Source organism: Oncorhynchus tshawytscha, linkage group LG08 (genome assembly GCF_018296145.1).
Source record: "Oncorhynchus tshawytscha isolate Ot180627B linkage group LG08, Otsh_v2.0, whole genome shotgun sequence".
In the NCBI taxonomy this organism is placed as follows: Eukaryota; Metazoa; Chordata; class Actinopteri; order Salmoniformes; family Salmonidae; genus Oncorhynchus; species Oncorhynchus tshawytscha.
Genome location: NC_056436.1, coordinates 4,492,160 through 4,509,336, shown reverse-complemented (window position 1 = coordinate 4,509,336; position 17,177 = coordinate 4,492,160). Strand labels below are relative to the sequence as shown.

The following is a 17,177-nucleotide window of genomic DNA, read 5'->3' as shown; positions in this document are numbered from 1 at the left end:
TCTCTCTCTCTCTCTCTCTGTCTGTCTCTCTCTCTCTCTCTCTCTCTCTGTCTCTCTCTCTCTCTCTCTCTCTCTCCCTCCCTGTCTCTGTCTGTCTGTACCCTATTCACCTTTATGTCTGTCTGCCTCTCTCTCTCCCCGTAGGTGGGGCTGATTATGTACTTTGTGCGTACTCCGTGTGAGTGGGGTATGGATGCCATCTCGGCCACGCTGACCTTCCTGTGGGAGGTGGTGGGCTACGTGGAGGGGCTCTTCTTCAAGGACCTCAAACAGACCATGAAGAAGGAGCAGTGTGAGGTCAAGCTGCTGGTCACTGCATCCATGCCAGGTAAAGGCCATTTTCAAGGTTACCAGAAGGTCATCCCTGCCAGGTAAAGGTCACTGGATGCCAATGGGAGCCCAGTCATTTGACTGTGTTCTATAATATAATGTTGACTGCTACATGTGGGTAATATAGTAAATCATGTATGTCCTTGCAGGAACCAAGACCCTGGTAGTGCACGGGCAGAATGAGTGTGACATTCCTACCCAGTTGCCTGTACATGAAGACACTCAGTTTGAAGCCTTGCTCAAGGTAACTTCTCATCATAGAGTTCATCTGCATTCTACAGATCATGACAGAACATTCTTAGGGATACACTGAAGTCATCCCCAATTCGTTGGCCTCTCTCTTCCCTAACAGGAGTGTTTGGAGTTCTTCAACATTCCTGAGTCTCGGTCGGCACACTACTTCCTCATGGACAAGCGCTGGAACCTCATTCACTATTCCAAGGTTGGAATTCCCATCCATTTCCAAGCAGTGTTATGAACTGTGAGGTTATGTGTAGATGTCTAGAATGACCATGAGAATGTCTTCTCCATCAGTGACTACATAATGGGCTTTCTGACTGTCTTTCTCAACTTCAGACCTTTGTGAGGGACATCTATCCGTTTAGGAGGTCTGTGTCTCCCCAGCTCAACCTGGTCCACATGCTGCCAGAGAAAGGACAGGAACTCATTCAGAAACAGGTGTGTTATGTTTCAGGTTTAAATCTCGCAGTTAAAGCCACGCTCTGCAATTTGTGCACATCACCAAAGAGTACACACAGTATAAATGACAAAAAAATCTCCCAACTGTGGCTTTAACCGTTTGAGAAGTGTGACCTTCTGTTTCTGTCCATATCTTTGCCTGTCTCAGCCTCTTGTGCATACTCAGTGTGTCCCCTTCCTATCCCTCTCTCCCTAGGTGTTTTCCCGTAAACTGGAGGAGGTGGGCCGTGTTCTATTCCTCATCTCCCTGACCCAGAACATGCCGGCCATCCACAAACAGTCCCATGTGTCCATGCTCCAAGAAGACCTGCTCCGCCTGCCCTCCTTCCCCCGCACGGCCATCGACGGAGAGTTCTCTCTCTTCAGCGAGCCACAGGGTAAGACTAGAGTGGACCCTATCTTGAATGGTACCTGTGTGAACAAACAAGACAATAAAGAGAGATGATCTGAGTTGGGGTCAATACCATTTTAATTCCGGTCAGTTCAGGAAGTTCACCGAAATTCCAATTCTCTTCAATGCTTTTCAATGAGGACAACTTGGAATTGGAATTTGGTTTACTTTCTGAATTGACTGGAATTGGAAAGGAATTGACCCCAACCCTTGAGATTAGTTGCATTTTAAAATGAAGATGTAATAGAGTAAAGTACTGTACTACATTGTATATCTGTGGTGCATCTTCCAACTAGACAACACAGATCACAAAACAAAAGTCTACCAACACTTGGGAAGCATGAACGCAAGATGTTTCAAAAAGTCTTCATTACAAAGGGGCTTCCATAGTGAGTTAGCCCCATATTGTGCTATCCTCTCCCCAGGCAAGGAGCTCTTCGGCCTGGACACTCTCCACAAAGTCCTGTGGATCAAACTACTGGAAGAGATGTTTCTGGGCATGCCCAGTGAGTACCCGTGGGGGGACGAGATCATGCTCTTCCTGAACGTGTTCAACGGTGCCTTGCTGCTGCACCCCGAGGACAGCGCCCTCCTCAGGCAGTACACGGCTACTGCCATCAACACGGCCGTTCACTTCAACCACCTGTTCTCCCTGAGTGGATACCAGTGGCTCCTCCCCACCATGTTGCAGGTAGGTAGTACAGTTCTAGGATCAGTTTACAGGTCCAGCAGGTTGTTGTTCTCTATTAGAGGCTGAAAATGTGGAACTAATCTTAGATCAGTTTCATGGTGCTACTTCATCCACCTGCTGGGGTTAAAGGTTAGAGATCTAGGATAAATGTAGCCTCCCTAAATCCTAACCCCAACCATTACAGGAAGAAGTCACATATCTGAGCTTATATCAATGCAACCTTGGAACCATGCCAACCACTGCCCAAATGTGTCTCACAATCTGTCGTCATTGTGAGGGGGGCGGCGGGTAGCCTTGTGGATAAGAGCGTTGGAACAGTAACCGAAAGGTCGCTGGTTTGAATCCCCGAGCCGGCAAGGTGGAAAATTGTGCCGTTCGGCTCTTGAGCAAGGCAGTTAACACCCAACAACAACTGCTTGCCAGGCGCCGATGACGTCGATTAGGGCAGCCCCCCGCACATCTCTGGTTCAGAGGGGTTGCGTCAAATGCAGAACACACATTGGTCGAATGCATTCAGTTGTGCAACTGACTAGGCATCCCCTTTCTGTGAGTCAGTCTCACTGCATAATATAGTGCTGACTTACAGAAACACAGGCTGGGCTGGGTCAGGAGTTGAGTTGAAGCTTGGGAGCAGATGTTTATAGCCACTAGCAACGCATGGTCAATATGTTGACAATGGAACTCACCGGGGCTTCATAATGGAAGACTTACACAGAGAGCAGTGCAGGTCAATCCCAAATGCAGCTGGATTTATTTAGTCTTAATCTGGGAAATTGTGCTGCTGACAACTCAATGGGCATTGCTCATTTAAATCACAGGATTTGAAAACATTTATTGCATTGAACCCTATATAACAGCCCATGTTTCTTACTAAGCTTTGATATACTCTACTACATAACATGTGATTGAGTCCTCTACCTCCATTGGTCCCTGAAAGGGCCCACACAGAATCCTCCTAACAAGTTGTGTGATTAGAGAAACATTCACATGGTTGCCATGGTGTGAAAGGCAGGACATCAACTATAGTATTTATAGCAAATTATTTGAATACTTTAAAATTAAGTCGTTGATTCGGCCACATTATTTGAAAATCCTTAAATACGCAGTAAATAAGTATTTAAAATACAAATACATTAATGCTGGTGCCAAGATGCTGCTTCAACCCAGCTCTAGGAGGCCACAGAGATTACAGACCAAATCCCACAATGCATTCTGAATTGGGCCCAAACATGGTGTTGCAGTATGACAATGCATCCTTACAAGCTCATATGATTTCTCCCTGTAATGTGTTGTAGTCCTATGCTGACTATGACAGTAACCCACTGTAATGTGTTGTAGTCCTATGCTGACTATGACAGTAACCCACTGTAATGTGTTGTAGTCCTATGCTGACTATGACAGTAACCCACTGTAATGTGTTGTAGTCCTATGCTGACTATGACAGTAACCCACTGTAATGTGTTGTAGTCCTATGCTGACTATGACAGTAACCCACTGTAATGTGTTGTAGTCCTATGCTGACTATGACAGTAACCCACTGTAATGTGTTGTAGTCCTATGCTGACTATGACAGTAACCCACTGTAATGTGTTGTAGTCCTATGCTGACTATGACAGTAACCCACTGTAATGTGTTGTAGTCCTATGCTGACTATGAGAGTAACCCGCTGCTGAGACAGGGGATAGAGTTCTGCGTCAGACAGTTCTACATCCTGCACCGTAAACCCTTCATCCTCCAGCTGTTTGCCAGCGTGGCCCCACTGCTGGAGTTCACAGTAAGTGTGTTTGCATAAGCACCTCTCTGATTCAGAGGGGTTAAATGTGTAAGACACATTTCAGTTGTGCAACTGACTAGGTCTCCCCTTATGAGCGTATCTGCATCTGCGTGTGTTGTTTAACCATGTGACTGTCTCCCTCCCAGACGTGCACCAGTACAGGCCTGTCTAAGGGGGTGTCTGCTCAGTGCCTGTTTGACCTGCTGGTCTCTCTGGAGGGAGAGACGCGTGATACCCTGGATGCCCTGGAGCTCGTCAAGGCTGAAAAACCCCTACGATCCCTGGGTAACACCACCACCTCAACCCCCCTGGGTCCCATCACTCGGGACTATTATATCACTAGAGGTTGTGTCTGACATGGCACCCTGTTCAATATCCTGTATGCCATTTATCAGACGCTTCTGTCCAAAATGACTTACAGCCATGCATGCATACATTGTACGTACAGATGGTTCCAGGATTCGAACCCACCATCCTAGCGCTGCAAGCACCATGCTGTCCCAACTGAGTTACAGAGGACCATTTTCCCTATACTGTTCTACCTTTGACTAGCCCACATCGTTTTGCTGGCGTGGATTCCCATTGTTTTAAGAGAGGAGTTGTTTTAATGACAGCGTGAGCTGATCAGGAGAAAAATAAATAAATAGTTAATAGACTCTTACTAAGACCTGGAGTTTCTCATTGCCAGGATTCTCCTAGTTAATATACTTACTAAGACCTGGAGTTTCTCATTGTCAGGATTCTCCTAGTTAATATACTTACTAAGACCTGGAGTTTGTCATTGTCAGGATTCTCCTAGTTAATATACTTACTAAGGCCTGGAGTTTGTCATTGCCAGGATTCTCCTAGTTAATAATCTCTTACTAAGGCCTGGAGTTTCTCCTTGTCAGGATTCTCCTAGTTAATATACTTACTAAGGCCTAGAGTTTCTCATTGTCAGGATTCTCCTAGTTAATATACTTACTAAGGCCTAGAGTTTCTCCTTGTCAGGATTCTCCTAGTTAATATACTTACTAAGGCCTAGAGTTTCTCATTGCCAGGATTCTCCTAGTTAATATACTCTTACTAAGGCCTGGAGTTTCTCCTTGTCAGGATTCTCCTAGTTAATATACTTACTAAGGCCTGGAGTTTCTCATTGAGTTTCTCTACTAAGGCCTAGAGTTTCTCATTGCCAGGATTCTCCTAGTTAATATACTTACTAAGGCCTGGAGTTTCTCCTTGCCAGGATTCTCCTAGTTAATATACTTACTAAGGCCTAGAGTTTCTCATTGCCAGGATTCTCCTAGTTAATAGACTCTTACTAAGGCCTGGAGTTTCTCATTGTCAGGATTCTGCTAGGTATATTAAACAATAGAACTTGACTGATAATGATCATGTTCTTCCTATAGTATATTTTAAGTCCTGAAAGTGCTACAGCATGAATTCCAGTGGTTCCCTCTGTTTCAGACTTCTGCTATGGTAGTGAGGACCTGGCCTTCTCCATCAGTGAGTCCATCAAGCTGTGTGTGACGGTGGTGGCCTACGCCCCAGAGTCTTTCAGGAGGTGTGGTTTCACATCACTCACCGCCAACCCAGTATATCAACATTGTACAGTAGTCTTACTAAATGCTAACGCCCTCTCCTATCCGTGCGTGTCTGTGTTTATGCGTTGCGTGTGTGCACGGTATCAGCCTACAGATGCTGATGGTGCTGGAGGCCCTCGTGCCGTGTTTTCTCCAGAAGCTGAAGAGCAACACCATGACCATGGAGTCAGCCTCGGCAGCGCGGGACGAGATCGCCGCCATCGCCGCCCTGGCCACCTCCCTGCAGGCCCTGCTCTACAGCTCAGAGACCCTCACACGGTCAGACATACACACACACACACACACACACATGCATCTGTTAATCAGATATGGCCCATCATGTCTTTCTAAATGTATGTTCCAAGCCCTAATTGAATGTGACATTTGTCCTTTTTCTCTGCTATCTTCCTCCCCTCCCTCCCATTCCCACCCCTCCTATCCCCACCCCTCCTATCCCCACCCCTCCTATCCCCACCCCTCCTATCCCCTCTCAGGCCTATGACTGCCCCCCAGTTAAGTCGCTGTGACCAGGGACACAAAGGTGCAACGACTGCCAACCACGCCATGTCTGGAGGGCCCAACACCAGGTGTGGAGTAGCCTTTACACCTGCCGGATTGTGTCCAAAATGGCACCCCTAATGCACTACCTTTGGCCAGAGCCATAGGGCTGTAGTGCACTATATAGGAAAAAGGGTGTTCTTTTGGACATATTATTGATTTATTTCACATTCATTTATGTCTCTTAAAGAAACTGTCCACTTGGCTGTTATTAACATACTGTTTTGTTACTTTTCCTAATTCTCTGCATAACTGTAAGACATAAATATAGTGTTGTTTGTTGTCCCTGGATGCTGTTGCCGTAGTGATATCCTAAAGAAATGTACAGGTCATCATCACAACAGAAGAAAATACCCCCAAAGACAATAGAAGATGTCCCATGTGTTTACACCACAGTTGGTACAGAGGATCATGTTTCATGGATGCTTGTTTGTGTCGTGTACTCGTGTTGCTTGGTGTCAATGTCAGTCGCCTTGTGTCCGGCATCAGGGACAACCTTCACCTGTTGGAGGAGGGCCAGGGGATGCCTCGCGAGGAGATGGACGAGCGTATCGCCCGTGAGGAGTTTCGCCGGCCCCGGGAGTCCCTCCTGAACATCTGCACTGAGTTCTACAAGCACTGCGGCCCGCGCCTCAAGATCCTGCAGAACGTGGCCGGGGAACCGCGTGTCACCGCCTTAGAGCTGCTGGACATCAAGTCCCACATGAGGTGAAGGGTTGGATTTAGTGCATAGTGTTTCAACCAGGTGGAAACTATCCTCATTCAATGCCCAATGTGCAGCACCCACCTGGGTGAAAGTGGCCACGAATGAGACACACTTTAACCGGGTATGACATCACTATTCACTCAGCTATGGTATGGACGCATACAGGGACCTGATTTGCAGAAACGTTTAGAATTGTTTGTGTGCGATTTTGTGTGTACAATCTGTATGCCTTTTTGTGTGTGGATGAGTGCGATGTGTGTGTGTATGTAATTCCCTGACTGTGCATGCGGTTGTGCATGTCTATATGATTGCATGTGTGTTTTTGTGTCTGATCATTTTGTGTGTTTGTGTGTGTGGTTATGTGTTTTCCCCCAGATTGGCAGAGATCGCTCACTCCCTCCTCAAGCTGGCCCCCTACGACAGCCTGACCATGGAGAGCCGAGGCCTGCGGCGCTACGTCACTGGGATGCTGCCCATCACCGATTGGTCGTCCGAGGCCGTGCGGCCCGCCCTCATCCTCATCCTGAAGCGGCTTGACCGCATGTTCAACAAGATCCACAAGATGCCTACGCTCAGGTGCGCTCGCCCACAGGCTCTGTGCTCCAGGTCTGTTGCCGCGCTGCGCGCCCTTTAACCCTTGCTCCCTCACAACCGTGTTGTACTGTGGTGTTACAGTGGAGTGAAGTACCGTACTGTGGTGTTACAGTGGAGTGAAGTACCGTACTGTGGTGTTACAGTGGAGTGAAGTACCGCACTGTGGTGTTACAGTGGAGTGAAGTACCGTACTGTGGTGTTACAGTGGAGTGAAGTACAGTACTGTGGTGTTACAGTGAGGTGAAGTACCGTACTGTGGTGTTACAGTGGAGTGAAGTACCGTACCGTACTGTGGTGTCACAGTGGAGTAAAGTACCATACTGTGGTGTTACATTGGAGTGAAGTACAGTACTGTGGTGTTACAGTGAAGTACCGTACTGTGGCGTCACAGTGGAGTGAAGTACCGTACTGTGGTGTTACAGTGGAGTGAAGTACAGTACTGTGGTGTTACAGTGAAGTACCGTACTGTGGCGTCACAGTGGAGTGAAGTACAGTACTGTGGCGTCACAGTGGAGTGAAGTACCATACTGTGGTGTTACAGTGGAGTGAAGTACCATACTGTGGTGTTACAGTGGAGTGAAGTACCGTACTGTGGTGTTACAGTAGATTGAAGTACCTTACCGTACTGTGGTGTTACAGTGGAGTGAAGTACCGTACCGTACTGTGGCGTCACAGTGTACTGTGGTGTTACAGTGGAGTGAAGTACCGTACTGTGAAACCGTACTGTGGTGTTACCGTACTGTGGTGTTACAGTGTTACAGTGGAGTGACTGTGGTGTTACAGTGGAGTGAAGTACCGTACTGTGGTGTTACAGTGGAGTGAAGTACCGTACTGTGGTGTTACAGTGGAGTGAAGTACCGTACTGTGGTGTTACAGTGGAGTGAAGTACCGTACTGTGGTGTTACAGTGGAGTGAAGTACCGTACTGTGGTGTTACAGTGGAGTGAAGTACCGTACTGTGGTGTTACAGTGGAGTGAAGTACCGTACTGTGGTGTTACAGTGGAGTGAAGTACCGTACTGTGGTGTTACAGTGAAGTGTACTGTGGTGTTACAGTGAAGTACAGTACTGTGGTGTTACAGTGAAGTACCGTACTGTGGCGTCACAGTGGAGTGAAGTACCGTACTGTGGTGTTACAGTGGAGTGAAGTACCATACTGTGGTGTTACAGTGGAGTGAAGTACCGTACTGTGGTGTTACAGTGGTAGTGACAGTGGAGTGAACAGTACTGTGGTGTTACAGTGGAGTGAAGTAGTACCGTACTGTGGTGTTACAGTGGAGTGAAGTACCGTACTGTGGTGTTACAGTGGAGTGAAGTACCGTACTGTGGTGTCACAGTGGAGTGAAGTACCGTACTGTGGTGTTACAGTGGAGTGAAGTACGTACGTACTGTGGTGTACAGTGTGAAGTACCGTACTGAACCGTACTGTGGTGTTACGTACTGTGGTGTTACAGTGGAGTGAAGTACCGTACTGTGGTGTTACAGTGAGTGAAGTACCGTACTGTGGTGTTACAGTGGAGTGAAGTACCGTACTGTGGTGTTACAGTAGAGTGAAGTACCATACCGTACTGTGGTGTTACAGTGGAGTGAAGTACCATACTGTGGTGTTACAGTGGAGTGAAGTACCGTACTGTGGTGTTACAGTGGAGTGAAGTACCGTACTGTGGTGTTACAGTGAAGTACCGTACTGTGGTGTTACAGTGGAGTGAAGTACCGTACTGTGGTGTTACAGTGGAGTGAAGTACCATACTGTGGTGTTACATTGGAGTGAAGTACAGTACTGTGGTGCTACAGTGAAGTACCGTACTGTGGTGTTACAGTGGAGTGAAGTACTGTACTGTGTTGTTACAGTGGAGTGAAGTACCGTACTGTGGTGTTACAGTAGAGTGAAGTACTTACCGTACCGTACAGTGGAGTGTGCTGTGGTGTTACAGTGGAGTGAAGTACCGTACTGTGGTGTTACAGTGGAGTGAAGTACCGTACTGTGGTGTTACAGTGGAGTGAAGTACCGTACTGTGGTGTTACAGTGTGAAGTACAGTACTGTGGTGAGTGAAGTACCTGTGGTGTACTGTGGTGTACAGTGGAGTGAAGTACCGTACTGTGGTGTTACAGTGGAGTGAAGTACCGTACTGTGGTGTTACCGTACATACCGACTGTGGCGTCACAGTGGAGTGGAGTACAGATGTTACAGTGGAGTGAAGTACCGTACTCTGGTGTTACAGTGGAGTGAAGTACCGTACTGTGGTGTTACAGTGGAGTGAAGTACCGTACTGTGGTGTTACAGTAGTACTGTGGTGTTACAGTGAAGTACTGTGGTGTTACAGTGGAGTGAAGTACCGTACTGTGGTGTCACAGTGTTACAGTGAAGTACTGTGGTGTTACAGTACTGTGGTGTTACAGTGGAGTGAAGTACCTGTGGTGTACTGTGGTGTTACAGTGGAGTGAAGTACCGTACTGTGGTGTTACAGTGAAGTACCATACTGTGGTGTTACAGTGGTACCGTACTGTGGTGTTACAGTGGTAGTGAAGTACCGTACTGTGGTGTGTTACAGTGGAGTGAAGTACCATACTGTGGTGTTACAGTGGAGTGAAGTACAGTACTGTGGTGTACAGTGGAGTGAAGTACCGTACTGTGGTGTTACAGTGGAGTGAAGTACCGTACTGTGGTGTTACAGTAGAGTGAAGTACCATACTGTGGTGTTACAGTGGAGTGAAGTACCGTACCGTACTGTGGCGTCACAGTGGAGAGAAGTACCGTACTGTGGTGTTACAGTGGAGTGAAGTACCGTACTGTGGCGTTACAGTGGAGTGAAGTACCGTACTGTGGTGTTACAGTGGAGTGAAGTACCGTACTGTGGTGTTACAGTGGAGTGAAGTACCATACTGTGGTGTTACAGTGGAGTGAAGTACAGTACTGTGGTGTTACAGTGAAGTACCGTACTGTGGTGTTACAGTGGAGTGAAGTACCGTACTGTGGTGTTACAGTGGAGTGAAGTACCGTACTGTGGTGTTACAGTAGAGTGAAGTACCGTACTGCGGTGTTACAGTAGAGTGAAGTACCGTACCGTACTGTGGCGTCACAGTGGAGTGAAGTACCGTACTGTGGTGTTACAGTGGAGTGAAGTACCATACTGTGGTGTTACAGTGGAGTGAAGTACCGTAGCGTGGTGTTACAGTGGAGTGAAGTACAGTACTGTGGTGTTACAGTGAAGTACCGTACTGATGTGTTATAGTGGAGTGAAGTACCGTACTGTGGTGTTACAGTGGAGTGAAGTACCGTCTGTGGTGTTACAGTGGAGTGAAGTACCGTACTGTGGTGTTACAGTAGAGTGAGTACCGTACTGTGGCGTCACAGTGGAGTGAAGTACCTTACCGTACATCGATGTTACAGTGGAGTGAAGTACCGTACTCTGGTGTTACAGTGGAGTGAAGTACCGTACTGTGGTGTTACAGTGGAGTGAAGTACCGTACTGTGGTGTTACAGTAGAGTGAAGTACCGTACTGTGGTGTCACAGTGGAGTGAAGTACCATACTGTGGTGTTACAGTAGAGTGAAGTACCTTACCGTACTGTGGTGTTACAGTGGAGTGAAGTACCGTACTGTGGTGTTACAGTAGAGTGAAGTACCGTACCGTACTGTGGCGTCACAGTGGAGTGAAATACCTTACCGTACATCGATGTTACAGTGGAGTGAAGTACCGTACTCTGGGGTTACAGTGGAGTGAAGTACCGTACTGTGGTGTTACAGTGGAGTGAAGTACCGTACTGTGGTGTTACAGTGCAGTGAAGTACCGTACTGTGGTGTTACAGTAGAGTGAAGTACCATAGCTGTAGTCCACTCTGTTCCTAGCCGAGCTGGCTGAACTAGCCAGAGTAATGCACTGCTGCTTCCGTGGGTTTAATTGTCACCGCTGCTGACTGCTCACAGTTTGATTGTGTGTGTTGTAGTTTGTAAAGTCTCGTGACTGCTGAGTTTGGCTCTGCTTATGTGTGTGTCTGTGAGCTCTGCAATGTCATCTGTCAATACGAGCTGCTTTAGGCCCACACAGAGAGTCATCAGAACCAGGACCTGGTTATTGATAACTCTGCTGAGTAGTGATGGTCAATATGAGCTGCTTTAGGCCCACAGATAGTCATCAGAACCTGGACCTGGTTATTGATAACTCTGCTGAGTAGTGATGGGATTATCTATTTAATAGCCTGTCCAAACGAAACGTTTTCAAAATGTGAAATTATAGTGTGATATTTTGTTAAGGTTGTTGGTGTTTGTAGTGGATGTGTGTATCAGTGGAGGCTGGTGGGAGGAGCTATAGGAGGACGGGCTCATTGTAATGGCTGGAACCATATCAAAGATATGTAAACCAAATGTTTGACTCCGTTCTTCTATAGCTCCTCCCATCAGTCTCCTCTGCTGTGTATGTTGATGAGCGTGATTAGTAAATTAACGTGTGTGTGTGTGTGTGTGTGCGAGCAAGCCTGTGTGCGTGCGTGTGTATTTATACTGGTAGTGTGTGTGTTTGTGTGTGTGTGAGAGAGCTTGTCTGTGCGTGAGTGTGTTTATACTGATTGTTTGTGTGTGTGCTCAAGTGAGCCTGTGTGTGTGTGTGTTTATACTGATTGCGTGTGCGTGTGTGTCCTACAGGAGACAGGTGGAGTGGGAGGCAGCCAGTAGTCTGATTGAAGGTATCTGTCTGACTCTCCAGCGTCAGCCAATCATCTCCTTTCTCCCTCACCTCCGCTCCCTCATCAATGTCTGTGTCAACCTGGTGAGGAGTGCTCACACACACACACACACACACACACACACACACACACCTCAAATACTCACTGTGCTGTGACTTAACTATGATGTTGCTTGTTTGCGTGTGTGTGTTTCTCTATCTGTGTGTGCCCTTGTGTGTGTGTTTCTCAGGTGATGGGGGTAGTAGGCCCCTCCAGTGTGGCTGATGGGCTGCCCCTGCTCCACCTGAGCCCGTATCTGTCCCCACCTCTACCCTTCAGCACAGCAGTGGTCCGCCTGGTGGCTCTGCAGATACAGGTGAGACTACCCAGCCCAAGAACTAACCTGTGTGTGTGTGTGTGTGTGTGTGTCATAATGAAACATTTATCTTGTTCTCTTCCCTGATTGACAGGCTTTGAAGGATGACTTCCCCCTGAGCCATGTGATCTCCCCCTTCACCAATCAGGAGAGGCGAGAGGGCATGCTGCTCAACCTGTTGATTCCATTCGTGCTGACAGTGGGTTCAGGGAGCAAAGGTCAGAGCCCAGGGTTAAGAGGTCTAATGCCACCAATCTGTGGGTGTATGTATGCATACGAGCATCTGAAATAATGGCTGTGTTTCAGGCAGACTTGAATGTCACCTTGCAGTCACCTGCTAGAACTCACAGCGCCTGGATATGTGTAAAAATATCAGCTACCTGCATCATACAGTGCCTTCAGAAAGTATTCAGACCCCTTGACTTTACAGCCTTATTCTACGTTTTATTCAATTGTTTTTTCCCTCATCAATCTACACATAATACCCCATAATGACATAATACCCCATAATGACATAATACCCCATAATGACATAATACCCCATAATGACATAATACCCCATAATGACATAATACCCCATAATGACATAATACCCCATAATGACATAATACCCCATAATGACATAATACCCCATAATGACATACTACCCCATAATGACATACTACCCCATAATGACATAATACCCCATAATGACATAATACCCCATAATGACATACTACCCCATAATGACATAATACCCCATAATGACATAATACCCCATAATGACATAATACCCCATAATGACATAATACCCCATAATGACATAATACCCCATAATGACATACTACCCCATAATGACATAATACCCCATAATGACATAATACCCCATAATGACATACCCCATAATGACCCCATAATGACATAATACCCCATAATGACATAATACCCCATAATGACATAATACCCCATAATGACATAATACCCCATAATGACATAATACCCCATAATGACATAATACCCCATAATGACATAATACCCCATAATGACATACTACCCCATAATGACATAATACCCCATAATGACATACTACCCCATAATGACATAATACCCCATAATGACATACTACCCCATGATGACATAATACCCCATAATGACATAATACCCCATAATGACATACTACCCCATAATGACATAATACCAAATGTGTGTAGATTGCTGATTTTGTTCAATTGAATCCATTTTAGAATAAGGCTGTAACGTAACACCATGTGGAATACTTTCTGAAGGCTCTGTATATAACAATCTGATGCTCGCCTGCGCCATCGATGACCTGGCACCTAACGATTAGTTGATATGTGTTGCACAACTGTAATGTAGTCAGCCTTGAACACAACCTGTGTGTGTGTGTGTGTGTGTGTGTGTGTGTGTGTGTGTGTGTGTGTGTGTGTGTGTGTGTGTGTGTGTGTGTGTGTGTGTGTGTGTGTGTTTTGTCTGTGTGTGTGTGTGTGTGTTCCACCCTATCCAGACTCCCCACACCTGGAGCAGCCTGAGGTCTCTCTGCTCCTGCAGACGGTCATCAACATCCTCCTCCCCCCGCGCATCATCAGCACGTCCCGGACCAAGAACTTCATGCTGGACACGTCCCCCGCCCACTGCTCCACCCCGGGGGACCAGGGCAAGGATCTGAGGAGAGAGGGCCTGGCCGAGTCCACCAGTCAGGCTGCATACCTGGGTAGGGTTCTGCAGACGTAGACTATTTAAATGTAGACTTACATGCTGACTAGACCGGGCGAGCGTGTGCGTCTGCCATCGTGCGCATGTGTTGATTTTGTCCAGCCACACCAGACATGATCAGGACTCGCAGGTTGAAATATCAAAACAAACCAACTATAACAAACCAACTTTGAACCAACTATATTAATTTGAGGACAGGTCAAAAAGCATTCAACATTCATGTCAATTTAGCTAGCTAGCTTGCTGTTGCTAATTTGTCCTGGGATATTAACATTGGGTTGTTAAAGGTTTTGTACTCCAACAATTAATCCACAGATAAAAGGGTCAACTGAGTTAGTTTCTTGGAATTTCTCCTCCTTCAGTCTTCTTCGTTGGACTTCATATGGCGGTTGGCAACCAACTTTAAGGTGCATTACCACCACCAACAGGACTGGAATGTCGACCTCATCTTTCAATCACCCTCATGTGTACAGTGCTTTCTGAAAGAATTCAGACCCCTTAAATGTTTCCACATTTTGTTACATTACAGCCTTATTCTAAGATTTATCAAATTGTTTTTTTCCTCATCAATCTACACACAATAACACATAATGACAAAGCAAAAATAAGTTTAGACATTTTTGCAAATTTATTAAAAATAACAACGGGAATATCACATTTACATAAGTATTCAGACCCTCTACTCAGTACTTTGTTGAAGCACCTTTGGCAGTGATTACACCCTCAGGTCTTCTTGGGTATGACGCACAAGCTTGGCACACCCACAGGGTACCACCCGATTTGCCCAGTGTCGTCCGTGATTGCCCGGGGTAGGCCGTCATTGTAAATAAGAATTTGTTCTTAACTGACTTGCCTAGTTAAATAAAGGTTAAATTAAAAAATATATATATATGTCAATAACACCTGTATTTGGGGAGTTTCTCCCAGCCTTCTATGCAGATCCTCTTAAGCTCTGTCAGGTTGGATGGGGAATGTTGCTGGACAGCTATTTTCAAGTCCAGGCTCTGGCTGGGCCACTCAAGGAAATTCAGAGACTCCTGCGTTGTCTTCTCTGTGTGCTTAGGGCCGTTTTCATGTTGGAATTTGAGGTCACAGTCTGAGGTCTTGAGCTCTGGAGCAGGTTTTCATCAAGGATCTCTCTGTACTTTGCTCCATTCATCTTTGCCTCGATCCTGACTAGTCTCCCAATCCCTGCCACTGAAAAGCATCCCCACAGCATGATGCTGATACCACCAGGCATCACCATAGGGATGGTGCCAGGTTTTCTCTAGAAATGACCCTTGGCATTCAGGCCAAAGAGTTCAATCTTGGTTTCATCAGAACAGAGAATCTTGTTTCTCATAGTCTGAGAGTCTTTAGGTGCCTTTTGGAAAACTCCAAGCGGGCTGTCATGTTCCTTTTACTGAGGAGTGGCTTTCGTCTGGCCACTCTTCCTTAAAGGCCTGATTGGTGGAGTGCTGCAGAGATGGTTGTCCTTATGGAAGTCTCTCCCATCTCCACAGAGGAACTCTGGGGCTCTGTCAGGTTCTTGGTCACTTCCCTGACCAAGGCCCTTTTCTCCCAATTGCTCAGTTTGGCCGGAGCGGCCAGCACTAGGAAGAGTCTTGGTGGTTCCAAACTTCTTCCATTTAAGAATAATGGAGGACACTGTGTTCTTGGGGACCTTCAATGCTGCAGAAACTTTTTGGTAACCTTCCCCAGAAGTAACCTTCCCCCCACTCCTCTCCTCTCCTCTCTTCCCTCTCTATCTCCCCCTCCCCCATCTCTCTCCCCACTCCCTCCCCCTCCATCTCTCTCTACCCCCTCATCTCCCCTCCTCCCTCTATCTCCCCCCTCTCTCTTACCATTCTCGCTACACCCTCCCCTCCTCCCCAATCTCTCTACACCCTCCCCTCCTCCCTCTCCCCCACTCTCTCTACCCCGCCCCCTCTCTCCCCCTCTCTCTACACCCTCCCCTCCTCCCCCCCTCTCCCCCCACTCTCTCTACACCCTCCCCTCCTCCCCCCTCTCCCCCACTCTCTCTACCCCTCCCCCATCTCTCTCCCCACTCTCTCTACCCCCTCCTCTCCCCTCTCTCCCCCCTCCTCCCACCTTCTCCCCCAGCTCTAAAGGTGGTGTTGGTTTGTTTTGAGCGGCAGCTGGGGAACCAGTGGTATCGCCTCAGCCTGCAGGCCAAGGAGATGTCTCTGAGGAAGGTGGGAGGCCTGGCCTTCTGGGACTTCATAGATTTCATAGTGCGTACTCGGATTCCCATCTTCGTCCTGCTGCGTCCCTTTATCCAGTGCAAGGTAGGAGCCCTGTGTAGTATTATACTGTACCCTCCATTCTACTACCCTGATGTAAATATATCACTAGCCACTTTAAACAATGCTACCTTATATAATGTTACTTACCCTACATTATTCATCTCATATGCATACGTATATACTGTACTCTATATCATCGACTGCATCCTTATGTAATACATGTATCACTAGCCACTTTAACTATGCCACTTTGTTTACATACTCATCTCATATGTATATACTGTACTCGATACCATCTACTGTATCGTGCCTATGCTGCTCTGTACCATCACTCATTCATATATCCTTATGTACATATTCTTTATCCCCTTACACTGTGTATAAGACAGTAGTTTTGGAATTGTTAGTTAGATTACTTGTTGGTTATTACTGCATTGTCGGAACTAGAAGCACAAGCATTTCGCTACACTCGCATTAACATCTGCTAACCATGTGTATGTGACAAATAAAATTTGATTTGATTTGATTTATAGTATTATACTGTACCCTCCATTCTGTATAGTATTATACTGTACCCTCCATTCTGTGTAGTATTATACTGTACCCTCCATTCTGTATAGTATTATACTGTACCCTCCATTCTGTATAGTATTATACTGTACCCTCCATTCTACTACCCTGTATAGTATTATACTGTACCCTCCATTCTGTGTAGTATTATACTGTACCCTCCATTCTACTACCCTGTATATTATTATACTGTACCCTCCATTCTGTATAGTATTATACTGTACCCTCCATTCTACTTCCCTGTATAGTATTATACTGTACTGTACCCTGCAATGTGTGTATCCTACAACCCTCTAGTGTTCCCCTC

General features: G+C 46.6%; 1 protein-coding gene across 1 annotated transcript in view; it reads left to right on the top strand.

Annotated features, from left to right (window-relative positions):
• The window catches only part of LOC112239191 (protein unc-80 homolog), a 91,258-nt gene that overhangs the window by 55,114 nt on the left and 18,967 nt on the right, over positions 1 to 17,177 (top strand). Inside the window, exons 39-56 of the mRNA XM_042326225.1 lie at positions 145 to 328; positions 480 to 574; positions 683 to 772; positions 907 to 1,008; positions 1,226 to 1,406; positions 1,846 to 2,111; positions 3,751 to 3,885; positions 4,032 to 4,170; positions 5,332 to 5,428; positions 5,556 to 5,726; positions 5,942 to 6,034; positions 6,474 to 6,713; positions 7,087 to 7,287; positions 11,946 to 12,069; positions 12,216 to 12,341; positions 12,436 to 12,559; positions 13,846 to 14,052; positions 16,158 to 16,342. Coding sequence (XP_042182159.1) covers positions 145 to 328; positions 480 to 574; positions 683 to 772; positions 907 to 1,008; positions 1,226 to 1,406; positions 1,846 to 2,111; positions 3,751 to 3,885; positions 4,032 to 4,170; positions 5,332 to 5,428; positions 5,556 to 5,726; positions 5,942 to 6,034; positions 6,474 to 6,713; positions 7,087 to 7,287; positions 11,946 to 12,069; positions 12,216 to 12,341; positions 12,436 to 12,559; positions 13,846 to 14,052; positions 16,158 to 16,342 — 2,760 coding nt within the window. The remainder of the gene's footprint in view (positions 1 to 144; positions 329 to 479; positions 575 to 682; positions 773 to 906; positions 1,009 to 1,225; positions 1,407 to 1,845; positions 2,112 to 3,750; positions 3,886 to 4,031; positions 4,171 to 5,331; positions 5,429 to 5,555; positions 5,727 to 5,941; positions 6,035 to 6,473; positions 6,714 to 7,086; positions 7,288 to 11,945; positions 12,070 to 12,215; positions 12,342 to 12,435; positions 12,560 to 13,845; positions 14,053 to 16,157; positions 16,343 to 17,177) is intronic.